Here is a 15,113-nt window from a genome sequence, read left to right as displayed (position 1 = left end):
ATATTGCAGCTGAATGCATCAGAGCTCCCAAGCTAAGCAAGGTTTGGCATGTGCAGAAATTGGGTGGAAGACTCAGAAACGCTGATGCTGCAGGCACTGGCATTGGTCAGCCGGTTCTGAGCTCGTGCCACGGGATCTGCTAACACCCAGGGCTCGGGGATGCCCTGCTACTGGCTTTTGCATGGGACATGAAAGACTCCTTTTGGTTTGTTGGGTGGTTTTTACATCTATCTTAGAGCCACTGGGCAAAGCACTTAATGAATGCTTAATTTGAACCAACGTGCCTGCTGAACCCCGTGTGTTAACACAGGTTCAAGTGCTTTGCTGCGGTAGATGGGAAGGGTGCAATGTCATTCCTGGTGGTTCCACCCACTGCAAGCTCCCCTGGAGCAGCAAACCCTCCCCCGTCCCCCTCCAAGGCAAGGGCTGCCCGTTGCCCTCTGGCAGCAGGTGTATCGCATTGTGCCGTGTGATCCGTGTGCCAGACAACCAGCATCATGTCCACAGAACTGAAGCGAAAGGACTTCAGGGTCTCTAGGAGCACCGGGTGCTGGTGCTCACTGGGATGGCAAAGCCTCCCCTCTGACATCTGCTCGTGGCTCCTGGAGCTGTGGGCACACAGAAGAGGGCAGGGTCTGCCCACGCTTGGCAAACTGATGTAAGATCCTCCTGAATTCAGGGTCCCCCCCCGCGAGTTTAAGCCATCGCTGGCCACTGTGGTGGTGCACAGGGCAATAAGCTACCTAAATCTTTGCTTTACTACTGCCTATTGTGGTTTACCAGGGGAAGAGGCTGACAACCGCAGAGCTCCTGTCTGTGACCACTGCTAATATTTTCCTTCCCTTCTCCTTTTATTTTTCTTTAGCACCAGTACCATTCAAAAATAGACGAACTAATTGAGGAAACCGTCAAGGAGATGATAACACTCCTAGTGGCAAAGGTAACCTTGGGCTTCAGGTGCAGCGATTCACTGTTAACATCGTGGTTTTAATACGTGCCTTTCCATTAAAATGTGACACATGAAGATGTTGAATTGGCTTCTTGTTTCTCACAGGCAAGATCATACATCTCCCAGTCCTTTCATGGTGACTCTTTGATGATTAAGAACTGCGTGAGATGTAATAACTCTGCTAGCAGCATTGCCATATCGGGCCAGAAGCGGGTTTGAGGAATGGGTGTTACGTTAATGGGGTAGCACCCCATGGTCAGCATCGCTCCGTGACACCGAGGGCAGCTGCAGTCAGGGGGTGGCACCTGCTAAATGCTGCTGTGTAGCTCTTGGGGTGGCACGCAAAGGTGGCCACCACTCCTACACATAAGGTTGTGGGGACAAACTCACTTGTGGTGCGCAAGATCGCCATATGCTCTTCTCAGAAATTAATTTAGAGGTGACAGTAGTGGGAAATACATTCCAAACTGTCAGGTTTAATTGTTTAGAAATTGTTTTTCATCAGAGTGAGGTCCTGTAGCTCAGCTGTCAGCATTTCCCATGGGTTGTTGTGTAGGTCTGGTGCGCTGTGCTAACACAGAGGGGAACTGGTACGTAGGGAGAAGGATGGTGGGGTTTGTTTTCCTCTAGTTTCAAACTTTCTGAGAACAAGTCATCCCTATTATACAGTGAAGACCTTTAAACATAATCCACCAACATATGCCAGTTCGATTCTTCTGCAAGAATACCCAGCTAGCTGCATGCTTGACACTGCATACTGGGAGCAAGAGCCACCAGCTTCTCGCCTGGAGGGGCTGTGCTGGCTCCCCTGCCTCCCGCACCCACTGCCTGTCCCCAGCATCACCCTTGACATCCAGGGGTGGTTCCCACACCACATGGCACCCAAAAGGCAATGCTCTTGTTCAAGGCAGGATTGGACGTGGCACTTGGTGCCATGGTCTGGCCTTGAGCTCTGTGGTAAAGGGTTGGACTTGATGATCTGTGAGGTCTCTTCCAACCTTGTTGATACTGTGATACTGTGATACTCTTCCTCCCCACTCCCCAGCCACCGTGCTCTGGGACGCGTTGTCCGTTCCTTGGGCAGTGCTGAGAGCTCCACTGGCTGCTGTGAGGCTGATGCTGATTTCTACACCCTTGCTCACTTATTAAAAATAATTGTAGTACTTTTTTTGTCTTCCTAGTTTGTCACCATTTTGGAAGGAGTCTTGGCCAAACTGTCTAGATATGATGAAGGAACTTTGTTTTCTTCTTTCCTGTCATTTACTGTAAGTACAAACAGTATTTTCCTTTCTCTTTCTGTTTGGTTTGTTATTTTTGCTCCTGAGTTGTAGTCTCAGGTTCTCCCAGAACTAGAACAGCTACATAGTAATTCTTTCATGCTGGAACGTTTGAACACTGTAACCCCCTCATGAACAGACAAACAGACCTGTACGCAGATACAAGGTGTACAAACATGTGAGGTGCACCGGTGTGGTAGCACAGAATAAAACCATCTCCAGTCATCATCCATGTTGGTGGAGTTTATACTGATGAGGATGAGTCTGAAGATGTGAAACAAAAACCAAACTATTGCACTGTACACAGTTTCCCTAGCTGCCACCTTGCATGATGGGTGCATCGTTCTCAGTACTTTGGCCATAACAGTGACCACTTGGAGAGCAGCCAGGCAGAGAGGGACCTGGGGGGACTGGTCAACAGCCAACTGAACACGAGCCAGCAGTGTGCCCAGGTGACCAAGAAGGCCAATGGCATCCTGGCCTATATCAGGAATGGTGTGGCCAGCAGGACAAGGGCAGTCCTTCTGCCCCTGGACTCAGCACTGGTCAGGCCACACCTTGAATGCTGTGTCCAGTTCTGGGCCCCTCAATTTAAGAGAGATGTTGAGGTATTGGAAGGTGTCCAGAGAAGTGCAACAAAGCTGTTGAAAGGCCTGGAGCACAGCCCTGTGAGGAGAGGCTGAGGGAGCTGGGGGTGTGCAGCCTGCAGCAGAGGAGGCTCAGGGCAGACCTCATTGCTGTCTACAACTCCCTGAAGGGAGGCTGTAGCCAGGTGGGGTTGGTCTCTTCTGCCAGGCAAGCAGCAACAGAACAAGGGGACACAGTCTCAAGCTGTGCCAGGGCAGGTTCAGGCTGGATGTTAGGAAGAAGTTATCCACAGAAAGAGTGATTGGGCTGCCCAGGGAGGTGGTGGAGTCACTATCCCTGGAGGTGTTTAAGGTGAGGCTGGATGAGGCATTTGGTGCCATGGTTTAGTTAATTAGAAGGGTTAGGTGATAGGTTGGACTCAAGATCCTAGAGATCTTTTTCAGCCTGGTTAATTCTGGGATCTGTGATCCTGTGATCCACCCTAAATAGTCAAAACCAAAATAAGGTGCACCTAGGAGTGCCTTTGTGATTGTAAAAGAGAACAAGGTAGGGGAAAATGCCCCAAGGTGCCTCGAATACCACATGTCTCCTTAACATTGCAGAAGCCATCCACAGCTCATTCCATTATGTATTTCCTAGCAAGGTACAGGACAAGGACTACAGCTGTGCAAAACCAGACTCAACATCCATCCAGGCTTTAGCAGTCTGAGCTTACTCCAGAAAAGTGTTGTGAGCCCTTCTTAGGACAAATACATAGCAGCTGATTTCCAAAGGCTGTCTGAAATTGCATGGCAGGAGATTCATGAGAGTATCTCTTTGCAAGCCTGGCTCCTCTTAGCTCACACAGAGGTGTGCACCCAAATGCACGTGTCTGGGGTTACTTGAAAAGCTGCATTAACACCTTCACCCACCATCTCTGCTGCCTGCACTTGCAGCCTGTCCTGCACTCACTTGTTCACAGAGACTGGGCAGGAGGCAGAAGGTCTCTCCAAGAAAGGCTTGCCAAAATCTCCATCAGAACTTGTCTTAGCTACTTGCAGTTGTCTGTTGTGTGCTACTCATGGGCCCTTTTTGCTGAGTTTGAGGCAGTTTTGTAGGATACTGCAAGACACTGCTCACAGGCAGCTGTGTGCACAGCGAGGCTGGCAGCTTGTCTGAACCACCATGAGGGTCAAATGGAGTGTCCTGACTTTCCTGTGTGCCAGAGGCACTTTGCTCTTCAGAAGGAGGGGAATGGAGAGTGTCTCTATCACTGCCCCACAGTGCAGCTGTTCTGCCAGGATAACCCCTGTGCTGTTACATCCCCAGGGCTGTGCCCAGCTCAGCTCAAGTTGATGCAGGGTGTGGATCGAGCTGAGTACCTTTCCACAGTGCTGCAGAGGGTTAGGAGATGCTGGCGTGCCAGCAGCGGAGGACGTGGAGGCGGCAGCTTTCCAGGCATAGGAAGTACCAGCATCAGCCCGGGTAGACAGTGCAGCCCTTTCTTCTCCATAAATCCAAGCTGTTCCTCAGCTGATGCTGTATTGCTCTCCCCATATCCTACTGTTTACCCTGCTGAGTTCTGCTCCCTTTAATTGCTGAGCAAACCCCTTGCCCATGTCTGGGCTCTGGGGATGTGGCATGTAGGTGCACAGGGTTCAAGCATCCTTACTCTGCTGCACCACCAGCAGCAAAACAGCCTGTCCCACTCTAACATCCCTGCAGCCTTTGAACCTGGCCCTACAGCTTCAGTTTCCTGAATTTCCACCTGGGAAGGGATGTGCATCCAAATAGTTAAGTGCGTGTGGTGTGTGCCTGTCCTCAGGAAGGTGCTGGGCCCTTGCTCCCAGCAAGGAGTCTGGGGACACTGCCAGTATTGCTCCTTTTTGAGCAAGGGGCATCTCTCTCTTGGGCCTGCTTGTTTGCTGAGAGCCATGGCCAGCACCAGCCACAAGAGGAGGCTGAGAAACAGCCCCGACCCCTTTGGCACAGGGCTTAGAAAGTCTCCCTTGCCTGCAGTAGTAATGTGATTTGCTGTGTTTAGTCTTTGGAATGATAAATAGAGAAACTCTCTCTTGTTACAGCATGCTTGCACCACCTCCCACGTTTTCTCTGTCTGAACAAATACAACAAAGTGTGATGGTCCAAGCCACTGAGCTCTAGAAAGCATTAGTCTCCCACCTCCTTCCACCGGCGTCTTTCAGTGCGTGTTTGCTAGGCGCTCTGCAAGTGACATGTAACCGGGGGTCTTGTGACAGACAGTTTTATCACCTAGTGGGATATCCTCATTTCCAATTCTTGCCTCGAAATTCAAGATAAAATTAATGCATCTGTTGTCCTAATAAATTCTCACTAGCCACTTCCCCTCGCAGAGGGCTTGGAGAGGAAAACACTCTTCTAAATTTGGCCGGACTCTATTTTGTTTTCTGCTTGCTGCCACATTTAAGTGCGTCTCGGAGGCAGCAGCCCAGGCCTTGGCTGGACATCTGCATGTGCAGATCCACTGAGTCACAGAGTGACAGCTGCTCAAATTCCTTTTTTAATCTGGGTGGCCCCTGTGAGTGGAGAGCTAAACCTACTGTAATTAAGACTAAAGACTCTGTGTCACCTGAGCGAGGCAGAAGTAAAAGATCTTATTTTTGTTCTCTGCAGAGTCTGTATGGTAAACTGAGAGCTTTGGTGGCAAAGCCACATCCTCCGTGAAGAATGGCAGCCTAGCAAAAAAATCACACAACATCCGGCGCCTGGGAAACGTCTCTCAGTGCAGCCAAATCTGAGTTCAAAGAAAAACAAGTAATTATGCTGCTTAAAGGGGAGTGGGCAGGAGAAGCAGCTCAGTTTTTTGTGGGTGGACAGGGGGAGATCACCGGAAGCCAACTGAGTTATTCTTGTCACCTCTTGGCTTTGGGAGGAAGGTGGTTTGAGTTGGTGATGCTCAGCTGGACCTGAAGGAGCTAAACCCGTGCTCAGCTCACAGGTTTCCGGAGGTGCCACCGCAGTGCTTCATGCCCTGTGTGGTATAGGAAGGTCCATGGCACGGTGCAGCCCTGAGTGCTTGACCCCAGCTCGGATTCTGTGGGCTGCTGAGCTGCAGCATTTTCCAAGCTTTCCTCTGGTTGCTTAGCTTTGCTGTTCAGCAAAGGAGCTGGTTTGGAGCTAGCTCGGGCAGCCCTGCCTGCGGCTGCTCCACGCCGGCGTGGGTGTGCCGTGAGTGCCTGCTCCTCCGGAGCCGCAGTCGTTGGCTGGGCTCCAGCTGCCTTCACGCATGGAGGCTGGGGCTCCTCCACTCCTGTTCAGCAGGAGCAGGGGATAGCACTTTGCTACCTCCCAGGAAAGTTGTGAGGATAAATGCAGCGAAAGGGCGAGGTGTCCAGACGGATGGAAGCATGGATACCTGCAGGAGAGAAGAGCCTTCGCTCTTTGCTGGGAGCGAGGGCTTGGCGCTGATTTTGCCACCTCCTTCCTAAACTCGTGTGCTGGGACATGCCCTGTCCCCTCCATCCCTTCCAACAGCCAAACCCCGGGTCGCAAGGCAGTGGCAGGCGCTCGGCGCCCTCCTCCTGCCCTTCCCTCCGTTCTTGCCCCCCCAGCTCGGCAGTCGGGGCGCTGCCAATGCTTGCAGCGTTCACCTCGGCAATTACCACCAGTCTGGTCTTTTGTATCGCCTCATTGTGCTTAATTATGCACCCCCCACACACACCATATGAGTGCTTCCACCCACTCTCACATTCTGTCTCACACATACATTCATTCTCTCATTCGGGACACATAATTTATTCATCCCAAGATGCAACTGTGTGCGTTTTATATTTAGGCTGTTTTAATGGTAGCTTTAGAAATATTTAAAAGCAGGTGAGCTTTTACACCCAAACAAAGATGGCCGGCAACACTTCCCCTCATTAAAAGCAGAAGCGTTGTAGAAAAGCCCAGCCCTACTCTTTCTAGACACAGTGCCTTATGCTACAGTGGGAAAAAAAGGTCTCTCTGGCCAGCTGGGCATTGCTCAGTTGGAAAAGTTGTCCCCTGACATCTGGGGCCACCCCGTCTCCTGTGCCAGGTGATGTGCAAGCCGACTGCATGGCAAACAGGAAGCAAAGGTGCTGTCTTTTAGCCCCCGCTGGCTGGTGAGGACAGCGCAGAGTGCAGTGTCCCCTCTCTGATACCCTCCCTCAAGTAACATCTTTTTAAAGGGGTGGAGAATTTTAGGCTGGACATTAGGAAGAATCACAGAATCGCAGTATTATCAGGGTTGGAAGAGACCTCACAGATCATCAAGTCCAACCCTTTACCACAGAGCTCAAGGCCAGACCATGGCACCAAGTGCCACGTCCAGTCCTGCCTTGAACAGCTCCAGGGACGGCGACTCCACCACCTCCCCGGGCAGCCCATTCCAGTGTCCAATGACTCTGTCAGTGAAGAACTTTCTCCTCACCTCCAGCCTAAATTTCCCCTGGCACAGCCTGAGGCTGTGTCCTCTCGCTCTGGTGCTGGCCACCTGAGAGAAGAGAGCAACCTCCTCCTGGCCACAACCACCCCTCCGGCAGTTGTGGACAGTTCTAGACGGAGTGATTGCCCACTGGAATGGGCTGCCCAGGGAAGTGGTGGAGTCCCCATCCCTAGAGGTGTTTAAGAGGAGGCTGGATGAGGCACTTGGTACCATGGGTTAGCTAATTAGGAGGGTTAGGTTGGATAGGTTGGACTCGATGATCCTAGAGGTCTTTTCCAACCTGGTTAATTCTGTGATTCTGTGATCCCAGGAAACTAACATTGCTCTTCAGGGTCTGGGGAGCAGAAAAGCTTTGGGGTGCTTCTCTGTTGTAGGGCATGGGCACACCACCCCAGCACAGTCTGTGAGCTCCTGCCAGCATGGGGGCCAGCAAAACCAGGGAAGTCAGGGGAAGCACGCCGCATGTGGAACTATGGGCAGGGGGCAACAGTAGTGTCCTTTAAGCGCTTTCCGATGGCTGCTGCGCTGCCATTGTGCCCATGCTGCCCTGCCAGGGAAGCTCCCATGATCCCCAGGATGCAGGTGCCAACGGGAGAGGCACGCATTGCCTTCCGAGGCACGTGGCATCGGGCAGGGAGTGAGGCCTGCAAAGCAAATAACAATGTCTACTTCTGAACCCCCTCTTCCCCCGCTCGCTGAAGTAGAAGAGGGAGAAGCATAACTCCCACACTATCATCTGTTGCTATTAGAGCTTTAGCAGCAGTAAAGTTACCTCTCATCAAAACAAAAACAACAACAAAAATACCACCACCCTCGTCTAATTCTTTTAGACAGGAAACGTAGTTTTCATCGCCCTTTTCCCCTTATGCTGTCCCTAGACTTGGCTGGAGAAGCTCTTACAGGTGTTCAAAGAAAAAAGCCGAGCCCCTGGTGGTGTAAACTCTCTTCTTGTTCCTTTCACAGGTGAAGGCTGCCTCCAAATACGTGGATGTACCCGTAAGCACTCTTTAAACAACTTCTGTCACGGTGACTCGCGTCGCGCTCCGGTTGGCGGCTTGCGTGGCAGCCCACGCGGTGTGCGTGAACAGCCCACGCGGTGTGCGTGAACAGCCCAGATTCAGCCGTGGGTTCTAACATTTGAACTGGAAAGAATATCTCCACCCTGTTAATAATGAGCAGTTACCCTCTTAAGGAGACCTACCAGGCTGATTAGGCAATAAATTGCAGATGGTGTCAAAAAGGTGCCATATTTATGCAATTGGCTTGAATCACTTTTTAAGAAGAGAGAAAGAGGAGGGGGGGTTGGGGGGGTGGAAAGGAGCAGTGCATTCTGTTAATTCTTCATTTGGACTTGTACAAACAGAGTATAATTTCCAAACAAAAAGGTCCAGGCATGTAAGAACTGAGCCAACACACATCTAACACATTAGCTAATCTATTTTATTTTTGTTCTTCTAATTGTTGGTTTGTTTTACTCTCTCAGAAAAATGACTTCTCTTTTCTTTTTTTTCTTTTTTTTTCATTACTTTGAGGAAAGTGGTGATGAGCTAGCAACATGTGTTTGCAAAAATTGGTAGTGAAAATAGTTTGGGGTTTATTTTCCATTTTGCTGTAATTGGCATAGGAAAACTGTACATGGTCTCCTCTAATTAGACCTCGATTCATGAGCAAAGAGAGCCCTTAACATTCTTAGACAGAGCACTTAACTTGCCAGAAATTTACATTTAAATCGAGTGGAAGTGTAATATAGGGATGTTGGCTGGAATAAGGGGTTACTGTAGCATTTGCAGGCAGAGAGATCCTGAGCAATTACAAATGAGAAAGAAGGAGTAGATCTTCATGTGCCACACCAACTCCTGCCTTCAGCTAAACCAGGCGCCATAAGTCAAGAATAATTCAGTTGACTTTGGTGGCCTCTGCCTATTATCTTTGTATGGACTTTTAGCAGGGATGCAATTGCTCTTCATGCTCTCACTTGAGAGTGTGATAAATTCAGCAGGCAGTGGCCTTCCAGTATCTGAAGGGAGCCTACAGGAAGGCTGAGGAGGGACTATTGACAAGGTCTTGTAATGACAGGATGAGGAGTAATGGGTTTAAACTGGCAAAGGGGAGATTCAAACTAGGTGTTAGGAAAGGGTTCTTTCCCGTGAGGGTGGTGAGACACTGGCACAGGTTGCCCAGGGAGGTTGTGGAGCACAGAATCACCCAATGTGATCAAAGATCACATTGGGTGATTCTGTGCTCCACAACCTCCCTGGAGGTGTTCAAGGCCAGGTTGGATGAGTCCTTGAGTGACCTATTCTAGTGGGAAGTGTCTCTGCCTATGGCAGGAGGTTGGAACTGGCTGAGCTTTGAGGTCCCTTCCAACCTAAACCATTCTATGATTCTATCTGTGCTCATGGTATCCATCTCTTTGGCCCAAAAGAAGTCTCTCCTTCCAAAGTGCCCAATCTTTAGCCCAGCATGAGAAAGACAAACTCTTAAACACTAAGAGATCTTCCTTGGTTTGAAGTGTCCTGGTGCAGAGATTGGCATCCATGGAGTAACAGAAAAAGAAAAGAGATATTCAAAGCATTAAAACAGGAGAGGTTCAAAATTCATTTCTAGCCCTAGAAAATGTGGACATCCTTCAGCTGAAATTCCTAGTTGTTTGAGTGCACCTCAGGAATTTGAGCACACAACAGATATTTTAAGTAGCTTTTAGAGCAAAGTGTGAGGTTTTTTTTTTGTCTGAGGCCTCTGCATTCTTGGAAAATCATGTATCCCCAGGGAAGCAGCCTCAGTAAAATAGCCAAATTCTGCCTAACTGTTAGAAGCTTTCCCAAAAGCTCCCTCCTGGGAGGTCCTCAGCATCGTGGCCATCCAAGAGGAGCAAGGCTTTGCTCCCGCGTGCGGAGGCGGGATTTGGGAAAGTCAAGAGACGACTCAATATGAGTTAGCTACAAGACAGACCCGAGTTTATTGCAAGCATCAGGCTTTTATACCCCAAGCACCAACGTGCATGTAAGCGCGAGCACGTTCTTGCTATCCAGTGATTGGTGCATCTAAGGGTTAGTATTTGCATGATCCTCCTACTTGTGGTTTCTTGCTAAAACTAGTCCCTCTTTCTTCCCAGACACAATCCCACCAGAGTTGTTTATCTAAAAGCTCGAGGATGAGTGTCCTTGAGCTTTATCACATACACCACTGCAGGCTACTACATCCCAACATACTCAGAACTCATGTCAAGGCCTGGATTGTACAAGACTTCCAGGCACCCATGTCCCCTATCCTTTAACCATTTCTCAACACCCGTGCATGGAGCCAGTTGGACACTCCAATTCTTTGCATAAAAGAAAGCACAGATCTAAATTATTTCTTTTTCACTGCTCCTCCACCTTCCCCTGGAGCTAAAGCCACACTGCAGGGGTTCCCTCGACAGCCCCAACATTTTTTTGCAACATGAAATGAAGCACTGGCTCCACTCAGCATCCAGACCTATGCAGGACAATTCCCCATGAACCCTGAGTCACTGCCCTTTCTGAAAGGAGAAAGAAAACCATTTTTGACTAGAGGACAAGAGGGGACATTCTGATTTTGAGCAGAAAGCCCTCAGTTAAATCGAAGTCTGCAAATGCTGTTGCAGTTGTCTGGGCACAAACCAATCTGTTTAATGCCACCTTGGAACGGGCACGATCAGCGTGCTGAAAATTGCTTGAAAGTGTAACACTTGACTACTGCCACATTCATGTTGTCCTCATTGTTTTTCAAATTAATACCTTGTCATTGTTGCAGTAGGTGTTAAGAAATGTTACTGGCTTCCCAAGGGCCAAGCACTGGCCCTTTGCTTGATAATTGTTTGCTTTGTATTAAAAAACTCCCTTCCTCCTGCTTTCCAAACTGTCCTCATTTTCACCCTGGAAATTACACAGATGTGTTAACTAACTTCAATTTGCAGCGGCTGACAATCGTATCTTGCAGAGAAGTGATACTCTGTGATCTGAGGTAAATCACAGTAATGGAATCTAATGACACTGGTTATTAACAAACTTACAGTGTGCCATGGGAATTTAAGATTGTGTGGCAGGTCTTGTAATGACTCTTGTTACAGTAGTTTAATGGCTTTCCTTTGAGGTAAGTTTGATTCCAACATATCAAGCAGTGTGAACTCAAACAAGAATTTATTGGGGTTTTTGTTTTCCTGTCCACCTGCTTCAGTTCCCATTTTCTTTAATGGAATGCTGCTATCCCTGAATTCTTGCATGCTTCTAAGTTATGTTCTGCAGAGAGCCACAGAGGTGTGACAGCGGAGGAAAGCTTCCTGCTGTTCAATGGCAGCTTAAACCTACAAGTAGACCTCAGTTCCCTGACTTAACCATTTACCCAATTTATTCATAAGAGCAGAAATAAATTTGACCTGAAGTCAGGGGGCTAAACAGAAAAAGAAAGGCTGATTTGGGGATGACTCCGGCAACAACAGCTGCTTGCTTACACAGCTCTCACACTAGAAGAACCAACAGCCCAGTTTGAAGGTTCTGAGGGTTTCTGCCTTCAGAAAGGTTTCTACCTTCAGAAACCTGAGGGCTTGCATAGAGAAGATGACCCAGAAAAATAACAAGTCCCTATCCCAGCTGGACTTACTAGGTCAACAGCACCAAAGGCAGCAAGACAACTTCTCAGTGTCGATACGCTGAGGAAGAGCTTTATTCCTCTGACCAGCTGCTCTAGCCGAAGGAAGAGAAAGAGCAAGTATCTTTGCATGGTCTTGTGCTGCACGCAGTGCTTTCCTGGCCATGGGACACAAAGCAGCAGGACTTGGTGTCCATCAGGTAAGGAAAGGGCAGACTGCAGAAGGACAGCAGGAGGTGGAGGAGAAGTAGATGCAGCAGCCTAAAGCTACACAGAGGAGCTGCTCCCTGTGCCGCTTATTCATGTTTCTCTCTCTCTCTCTTCTTCTCTCCCCCATGCAGAAGCCGGGGATGGATGTTGCTGATGCCTATGTGACATTTGTCCGCCACTCTCAGGATGTCCTGCGTGATAAGGTCAATGAGGAGATGTATATAGAAAGGTTATTTGATGTAAGTAAATGCCTTCTCCTCCTTGGACGCCAAGCAGGAGAGATCCAAAATGTGACAAAATAAGACAGGAGGATAAGTCACATTTTGAGAACATTTATCGGTTATAGCTTTAAAAACTAAATAAATCTTTCCTTTCTTTCTGACTAAGGCTCGTATCTGCTCTCTGCCTGCTTGAAACCTCTACTCTAGTCTACTGTGTTTTGGTCTGTCTGCAAGTGGATTTGAAGGGAACAGCATCTTCTAAGAGAGCTCTTTACTGTGTTTAAGCTTGCAGAAAATCTCTCTCTGTAACAGAACATCTTGGTCATTGTTCTCGTTGCTAAAATTTGAGCCAGCATTGTGGCAGATGCGTTTGCTGAGGGCCATCTCTTCTGCACACTTTGCAATGAGCTTCATTGACAGGCACTCCAAAACTGGCAGCAAATTAAGAGTATTAAATTTTGATTTTAAAAGCTAACCAAAACAGAGGTGATTAGGAATGGACTTGGCTATTTCAGGAGGACCATCTTTTGGTGTGTGACACCAAAGGTGAGATGTGGTCTCCTGGATTAAGATGGCAGGGGAGGCGCTGGCCTGGATGCCCAGAGCTATTTTTCTGTTGCATAAGATAAGTCCAGCAGACTGGAAGAGAACAGTGACCTGTGATGCCCATTTGTTTTGGATTTGGATGCATGTTAACTGATATCTCTGTTTCTGTTGCTCTTGTTGCGTTACAGCCTTTCTGTCCTTGCAGCTGTTCTATAGCAAAGGTTTTCTGTTATGGCCAGCCTGTAGCATTAGTCTTTCAGTCTCCTCTAGGGTATTTGTCTATATACTGATTTCTGTTTGAAGCAGCTTCTCTTCCTACTTTCCTTCCTTTCATCTTTCAGCAGCACCATTTCTCAGCCTCCCACCTCTGGAACTGCAGCAACCTTCCTCGCTTTCTCTACTCACTCTTTTGCTTCCTCGGTGTGCAGAGAAAGCTGCTTTCCTTCCCAGCCAACCTCCTCCTCCACTCAATGCCTCTCTTTCTGCGCATTGCCTGTCCCTCAGAAACCTCTTCCTCCTTTACAATTCCCACTCTTTCTTTCCTCCGTTCCTTATCGGATTAAAATGGAACTTATCTCTCATGTCAAATGTTTTATCACATTATATCAAGTGGCATGAATTAGAGTCAAATAATCTTACTGTGTACATCTACTAGCATGACCCATATCCACTGAGAATGCCTCATTCATGCACGGAGCACGGCCATGCCTCCTCTGGGCACCAGGCGTGCTGGCTCCGGGGAGAGTTTGCAGCGCAGAGCACCAGCCACAAATCACCCATCAAGCAGGCATGGGGAGGCAAAACAAAACATAAAACAAAAGCCTGTCGCTTCCATCTGCAGCCGGCCTGCCAGTGCATTGCTCGTTTGTGTTGAAATTTATTCCATGAGCAGTTACATTTCCAGAGCTCATCTGGACTGTTCTTTTCAATGCCCACACTGCCTTTTCCCTCATCCTTTCCCTGTGATTCACAGTTGGTGTGTTTGTACCCTTTGGGCCATTATTGCCTATTTTCAAAAGGCTGTAATTAGCACAAATATTGATTTCAGTTTGATCTGCTCGCACTTAGTTTTACCAAGCTGTACTTTAAACAGTTTAACAGTTGACATGAAAAAAGAAAGGAGAGAAAAAGAAAAGAAAGAGAGCAGCTACCTTGGTGGGAAGCAAAAAGTGCAAGATCTTTCTTTCCCTCCCTGCTTTCCTCATGTCTCCCTGGTGCATGCAGACTGAAATAATCAAGAGCAGGATTTTCACATGGCTCTGCTTGTCCTGCACACCAGCTGCAAGTGCATGGGAGCTGTTCCCGTTCCCATTCCCCACAGCTGCAGGGCAGTGGTGGGACCCGATGGTACCCGATGCCAATTCGCACATCTCGCATATGTGAACGTGTGCCTGTTGGAGAGGTGAGCTGGGGGGCCCTTAGTTCTCAAGGAGAGAGGGAATGTGCCAAGCCACAGACAGCCAAAAAGTAGGCTTATGTTTTGAGCAGTTGTGTGTCGTCTTTGCCAGGTTGCAGCTGAAGTGAATTGCTCCTGAGGTCAGGTCTCAGCACAGCTGAGGTGGTGCTGGTGGGTCAGTAGCAGCACGGTTTATGAGTGTGTGAGAGTCATCTGGACCCACACCCCATTTAAACTGATGCTGTGTGTTCGCCTCCAGGAGCAGATGTTTAACTCTCTTGTCCTGAGCTCAGCCACAGCTTTGCAGCCCTTCGTCCCACTCACCTCATGCAGCAAAGCACCATGGCCAGAGGATCCTTAAACTCCTTTGGTCTCTGCAACTCTCCAACCAATGGTTGCATTTTCCAAGGACATTTCAGGTGCTAGTGACCTTATTAATCAGACAAGGAGGAAAACTCGAAAATGGTATTTATGATGCTGAATTAGACTTGAACCTGATTTTCTTTTCACTTCCCCCAGCACGGCAGAGGAGCAATCCTCTTAGCTGCAGTTTCTCCAGGCAATGAGATTATTAACACTTTCGAGGCTGGTTCCTTGGCTGGCTTAGTGCAGCAGTGCTGGCTTAGCCCAGCCAAAAGCTTCATCCAGTTTTAGGATGTTATATGATGCTACATGCAACAGCGACAGGTAAACAGCTGAAATCTGCCTGCAGGCAGTTGCTGTGCTCTCACCAGGATCACATTAGAGACACTTTTGAGTTGGGGCCATATCCCCTTTCTGTGCAGCCACCAGGAGTGCCAGCACAGAGGCACATAGTAGAAGGTTGCCTCTTTCTTGCACGTTCAGTGAGGTTTGCAGCTCCCAGGATATTACTAATCTCCAGGCAGCCCTG

General features: G+C 48.7%; 1 protein-coding gene across 13 annotated transcripts in view; it reads left to right on the top strand.

The window, feature by feature from the left end:
* CADPS (calcium dependent secretion activator) overlaps positions 1-15,113 on the top strand; it is a 294,058-nt gene that overhangs the window by 256,254 nt on the left and 22,691 nt on the right. For all 13 annotated transcript variants that reach the window (XM_064156993.1, XM_064156990.1, XM_064156994.1 and 10 more), the window contains 4 exons: positions 866-940; positions 2,131-2,214; positions 8,204-8,236; positions 12,190-12,297. In XM_064156993.1, the coding sequence (XP_064013063.1) occupies positions 866-940; positions 2,131-2,214; positions 8,204-8,236; positions 12,190-12,297 (300 nt within the window). The remainder of the gene's footprint in view (positions 1-865; positions 941-2,130; positions 2,215-8,203; positions 8,237-12,189; positions 12,298-15,113) is intronic.

The sequence above is a fragment of the Pogoniulus pusillus genome, chromosome 16 (assembly GCF_015220805.1).
Source record: "Pogoniulus pusillus isolate bPogPus1 chromosome 16, bPogPus1.pri, whole genome shotgun sequence".
In the NCBI taxonomy this organism is placed as follows: domain Eukaryota; kingdom Metazoa; phylum Chordata; class Aves; order Piciformes; family Lybiidae; genus Pogoniulus; species Pogoniulus pusillus.
The sequence above is the reverse complement of the archived record's forward strand: the minus strand, read 5'-3'. Positions and strand labels throughout refer to the sequence as shown.